The 6,000-nt window shown below is 39.2% G+C and overlaps 1 protein-coding gene across 1 annotated transcript in view; it reads left to right on the plus strand.

The window, feature by feature from the left end:
- Nucleotides 1–4,914, plus strand: part of AASS (aminoadipate-semialdehyde synthase) — a 69,660-nt gene extending 64,746 nt beyond the window's left edge. Inside the window, exons 21-24 of the mRNA XM_060156791.1 lie at nt 1,145–1,260; nt 1,925–2,013; nt 2,525–2,701; nt 4,395–4,914. Of these exons, the coding sequence (XP_060012774.1) occupies nt 1,145–1,260; nt 1,925–2,013; nt 2,525–2,701; nt 4,395–4,513 (501 nt within the window). The 3' untranslated portion in view covers nt 4,514–4,914. The remainder of the gene's footprint in view (nt 1–1,144; nt 1,261–1,924; nt 2,014–2,524; nt 2,702–4,394) is intronic.
- The last annotated feature ends 1,086 nt before the right edge of the window (nt 4,915–6,000 follow it).

Genomic DNA, 6,000 nt, shown 5'->3' on the forward strand with positions numbered 1-6,000 from the left:
CCACTCTTCATCGCGGTGCGCGAGCCTCTCACTGTCACGGCCTCTCTTGTTGCGGAGCACAAGCTCCAAACGCGCAGGCTCAGTAGTTGTGGCTCACGGGCCTAGTTGCTCCGTGGCACGTGAGATCCTCCCAGACCAGGGCTCGAACCCGTGTCCCCTGCATTGGCAGGCAGATTCTCAACCACTGAGCCACCAGGGAAGCCTGCCAGTTGCTTTTAAATTCAGTTCTTTTGTGTATCTGAGAGTCTTTTCAATCTAAGTTTCAGATTTCATAAACTTACTTGTTGGACAGGAGTGAATAAATACCCATAGTGAATCTGATATTGAGGCAGTTTGATTGGGAAGGCTGGTGCAGGCATTCTTGGGGCTGGTCCCCTTGTCTTGGTAGCTACAGGCTAGAACAGGGGCTGGCAAACGTTTTTTTTTTTTTGGTAAAAGACCAGATTGTAAATTTTTTAGGCTTTTATGGGTCATGTGGTCTCTGTCAGGCTACTCAGTTCAGACTGCTCGTAAACAAATGAGCATGGCTATGTTCCAATAAAACTTTTTATTTACAAAACCGGGTGGTGAGCTCAATTTGGCCTGTGAACTAGTTGGTGATCCTTAATCTAGAGCGTAACATTTTCCTTGGGAACCTGGAAAAAGTCTTGTTTAGAAATTAGAAAAAGCTATGACCACTGTTTAAGTGCTCGTCCTTTGAGATTTTATTATCTGCACAATTTTCCTCATTTCTTGAACCTACAAAAGAAATCTAGTTGCTACTAGCAACCACAGCAATAAGCCCCTTTCATTCTATCCTGGCCAAAATTGACTTCTAGACGGTGAGGGATAATGAGGGTTAAGGTGATAGAGAGGACCTGCAAAGGTAGTCAATGTGATGGTAGATATGGTATCACCTTTTTGGTATTGATTTGGTGTCATGACTCTTTTATTGCTGAAATATCATTCTGAAATACCCATTTATTGATGTGTGGGTGTGCAGATGTGTGTATGCACATGTGTGTGCCACAATTTACTATTTCTAATTATTTCTAATTTAAAATTTGAGGTTCTTTTGAGGTCCAATGACTTAATAGGATAATTTCTCAACTCATTTTTTATTTTATTTGGAGCTTAGAATTTGTATCTTTGTTTTTCTAACCAGAAAGAACTCCTCTGTGATCTAGTGGGAATTTCACCCTCCTCCAAGTGTGATGTGCTTAAGGAAGCTGTCTTTAAGAAACTAGAAGGAGACAATACCCAGCTGGAGGCTGTTGAATGGTAGGTACCCACCAGTCAACCTAGAGCAAAATACTGGATCAATGATTACTTAGTGCTTTCTAGTCAAAGAAAAGTCAAGATAGAAGCAAACATTTTACATTGTCTTTGATTAATTTGCTGCTCTAATGTTGGCCTGTTGTACAGAGATTACCACGTACCATGTTCATGTGGGGATGAAAAGTAGGTAAAGCGAGAAATTCAATGGCAATTATAACTTGGGAAATACTTATTTTTGAGCAGCTTCACTACTCAGTTCCTGAGAAAGGTGGGATATTTTTTCTCTCCTGTAGGACATTCTCCCAGTCTTCCTTTAACTACTTTACAACACTTATTCATGTGGCTGTGGCCCATTCTGCTGGTATCCTTCATGTGGGAGAACTAACCTGTAAATTAATCTCATGAAAAGCTTTGCAACAGTGTGTACTTACAGTGCATCAGGTCTAGCTCCAGGCAACACTCCTGGGAGAGTCTGGGGATGATTCTAAAGGTTAAAACATTACTCTCATTATTATTATTTTACAATAACTTGAGAGTCCTATAACTTGAACTGTCGTCTTGTGATTCTGCCCTTTCAAGATAAAATCCAGTGAGTGTTCCCTTCTGCTTCCCAACTGAGCATATGTATAGGACTTGAACTAATGCAGCCATCTCTCGTGCTTCTCAGGTTGGGCTTGCTTGGGGATGAACAAGTCCCTCGGGCAGAGTCTCTCGTGGATGCACTCTCCAAGCATTTGGCCATGAAGCTTTCCTATGGTAGGCTGTGGGCTATTGGCTAAACATCCCAGCAGAGGAATCATAAGAACCAGTGAATTAGACTGAAGGGCGGGAGCTACACAGTGGGAATGGGGAAAGAACACGCGGACTATTTTTCCAGAGGGGAGGATAAGAGAACTATTAAGTAAGAGTGAACTTGGGTAATATGACAAAGGAAAAAATCATTAGTTTTACTTTTAATTTTTGACACGTTAAGGAAAATGCTGAAGGAGCGTTTTGGGGAGAAGCAGGGACGGCCTCTACAGCAGTACCCTCGTGTCTGTAACCAGGTTACAGTGATACCCACCTAGACAGAGGAACCTGGTGAGAGTTATCATTTCCTTGAATTTTTAATTTGGTCTTTGGGCTAAAAAGCAGTATACATAATTGTTTAAGGATATACATAATGGGAAGGGAAACGAGAGCAGAAGGGCAGGCGCAGGGGGATGAAGTACGATACTGGAGTTGTAACGATAGTGACATTTTAAACTGTATGTTTATTTATTTTAAGGCCCTGGAGAGAAAGATATGATTGTGATGAGAGACAACTTTGGAATCAGACATCCTTCTGGACATTTAGAAAATAAAACTATTGATCTTGTGGTTTACGGGGATGTCAATGGTTTTTCAGCTATGGCTAAAACTGTGGGGTTACCCACTGCTATGGCAGCCAAGATGTTACTTGATGGTAAGTTCTTTCACTGGGGGACCAAGTTTGTCTCCATATTATCTCCAAGTCATTCAGGGCCTGGATATCAAATAATTAGTCTTGAGTATGACACTAGCTTTCACTAAAAGTGAGCCAGTTCAGAAGATGTAAAGGCTGGCTGACTGGGAGATCACCTTGTGATGAATAAAAAACCTTGGCTTTGGAGTTAGACCTGATTTCTGTCCCAGCTCAGTCGCAAGATGACTGAGTGATGGGGTGCAAGTTACTTAGCATCTCTGAGTCAGAGTTCCTTCATCTTTAAAGTGGGGATTGTCATGACTAATTCATAGGGTTGTTGTGACACTAAAGTGAAATAATACATAAAGCTCCTACCACATAGAGGGGTTCCCCAGGGAATGTTAACTGCCTTCTTTTCTTTCCTTATTTTTTTTGTATTTTTGGGGTAACACTGAAATAGCAGAGGGTATTCATTTCCAGATCTTCAAAAATATAGGCCACATTTTATTAATCCTCATGTCTCAACATACTATCAATACTAAATATATATTTTGAACTAAATGAATTCAAATTTCAACTCTCCACTCTCCCCTTAAGATGATGTTTGCATTCAATAAGCATCAGCTCTGAATATGACACCCCATTTGGCCCCTGTGAAGGTGTGAGGGGAGTAAAAACCATCAAAACATATAAATGGGAAATAATGGGGAAAAAACGTATAGTATCATATTAGCTAATATCAAATTAAACCACCTAGGGCTTCCCTGGTGATGCAGTCGTTGAGAGTCTGCCTGCCGATGCAGGGGACACAGGTTCGTGCCCCGGTCTGGGAAGATCCCACATGCCACGGAGTGGCTGGGCCTGTGAGCCATGGCCACTGAGCCTGCGCGTCCGGAGCCTGTGCTCCGCAATAGGAGAGGCCACAGCAGTGAGAGGCCCGCGTACCGCAAAAAAAAAAGAAAAAAAAATTAAACCACCTACTTAGTTATTGAGGAACCAGAGTGAAGAAGTGATGAGGGATGAGGGCATCATAGTCTTTAAGGAAAGTGCCCAGACTTACTCTTTCAGCCACCCTAACAGATGCCAGTGCCCAAATAACCAGACTGGTTTTAATTTCATTCTGTTGGTCTCATGCTTTTTAAAGAATGACATCAGCAAATAAAGCAGACCAGTTAGGTTGACTTTACTTTCTTACTAGACTTTATTCTCTGATTTGGTAGTTAATGCAGTTAAGTGTGTAAATTCAGACTCTGTCCCTAACTCCAGCTGTGCTTTCAATTAACTGCTTTTTCTTACAGTGTTGATTAAGTAATAATTTAAAAAAATATTTATGTATTTGTTTTGGCTGCGCCGGGCCTTAGTTGCGGCACACGGGATCTTCATTGCGGCATGTGGGCTCTTAGTTGTGGCATGTGGACTTCTTAGTTGCAGCATGCGAACTACTAGTTGCGGCATGCATGTGGGATCTAGCTCCCCGACCAGGGATCGAACCCAGGTCCCCTGAACGGGGAACGCGGAGTCTTACCCACTGGACCACCAGGGAAGTCCCAAAGTAATAATTTAGTAGGGGACATTTAAGCTGCTATTTTGAAAAATCCCTAGGCCTCCAACAACTTGTTGACTCACAGTTTACTGCTGTATGGAGACTCTTGCTGTAGAAGTTAACCTTTCATACCACCTTTAAAATGGTAACTACAAATTTATTTTCTTCTAGGTGAAATTCAAGCTAAAGGCCTGATGGGGCCCTTTTCAAAGGAGATCTATGGACCAATACTGGAGCGAATTAAAGCAGAGGGCATTATGTATACTACACAGAGCACAATCAAACCGTAATTGAGAATTATATTTTGTTTTTATCTTCCCAACCAATACAGCTCTGAACTTTTAGGCCACAAACGTGCTTGCTAATGTGATATTTTAAAACATAAAGCATGATATGTTTTGATTAAGTCAATACAATGGTGTTTTTGAAATATAAATCTCTATTTTAATATGAAAACATTTGGAACAAGAGATGCCAGTAATTACCAGGGAACTTTAATAATTCTATCATGTATTTTTTCATGTGTATGTAAAAGTGACAATGATTATACTACTTGTTAATTTATTATGCAACTTTTTTCTTACAAGAATATATTTTCCGATAATTAGCAGATGAAGTTTTATCTTTTTAGTAAGAAAAAAATTTCTTCATGCAGCTTTATTTTTCTAACGGATTCAGTTGGATGCTTTTAGATCACCAAAGCTTTGCAATAATACTATTTTATGCCTTTTTGTAAAATGATGACTCATTTAGAAAGTGACATTTCTTATAGCTTTCTTTTAATGTTTGGAGAAGGAAATAGGTAAGAGTAAATCAAAATCCACATGGTCACCTCATTAGGCACAGGAAAAGCATTAACAAGTCCAACACACTTTTATGATAAAAACACTCAACAAACTAGGAATAGAAGGGAATTCTTCAACCTGATAAAGGGCATCTATGAAAAAACCATAGCTAGTATCATAGTTAATGATGAAAGACTGAAGGATTCCCCCCTAAAATCAGAAACAAGACAAGGATGTATACTCTTGCCATTTCCATTCAACTTGTACTGGAGGGTACAGCTGGGCAATTAGGCAAGAAAATGAAGTAAAGGACATCCAGATTAGAAAGGAAGATGTAAAACTATCTCTAATGTTATACAAAGAAAATTCAAAGGAATACTCTAAGAAAACATTAGAACTAATACATGAGATCAGCAAAGTTGCATGATACAGGATTAATATTCAAAAATTGATTGTATTTGTATACAATATCAATGAATGAAGCAAAAGTAATATTAAGAAAACAATTCTAAGAAAAAGTGTAAAATAGGAATAGATTGAGAGTCCAGAAAGAACTCATATTTACAGTCAATTGACTTTTGAAAAAGGTGCTAGGACAATTCAATTGAGAAAAATAATCTTTTCATCAACTTGTGCTGAAACAACTGGATATCCACATACAAAAGAATAAAGTTGGACTCCCTACCTCACAGCACATATAAAAATTATCTCAAAATGGACCAAATACCTAAATATGAGAGCAAACACTATAAAACTTTTAGATGAAATCCTAGGTGTAAATCTCTATGACCTTGGATTAGGCAGTGCTTTCTTAAATAAATGACACCAAAAGCACAAGCACTGAAAGATAAATTGGGTATCATCATGATTAAAAACTTCTGTGCTTCCAAGAATACCTCAAGAAGGCAAAAGACAACCCATAGAAGGAGAAAAAATGTTTGCAAATCATATACCAAGTGAGAGAAGAACTTGTACTTAGAATAGGTAAAGAA

This window comes from Lagenorhynchus albirostris, chromosome 8 (genome assembly GCF_949774975.1).
Source record: "Lagenorhynchus albirostris chromosome 8, mLagAlb1.1, whole genome shotgun sequence".
Classification (NCBI taxonomy): Eukaryota; Metazoa; Chordata; class Mammalia; order Artiodactyla; family Delphinidae; genus Lagenorhynchus; species Lagenorhynchus albirostris.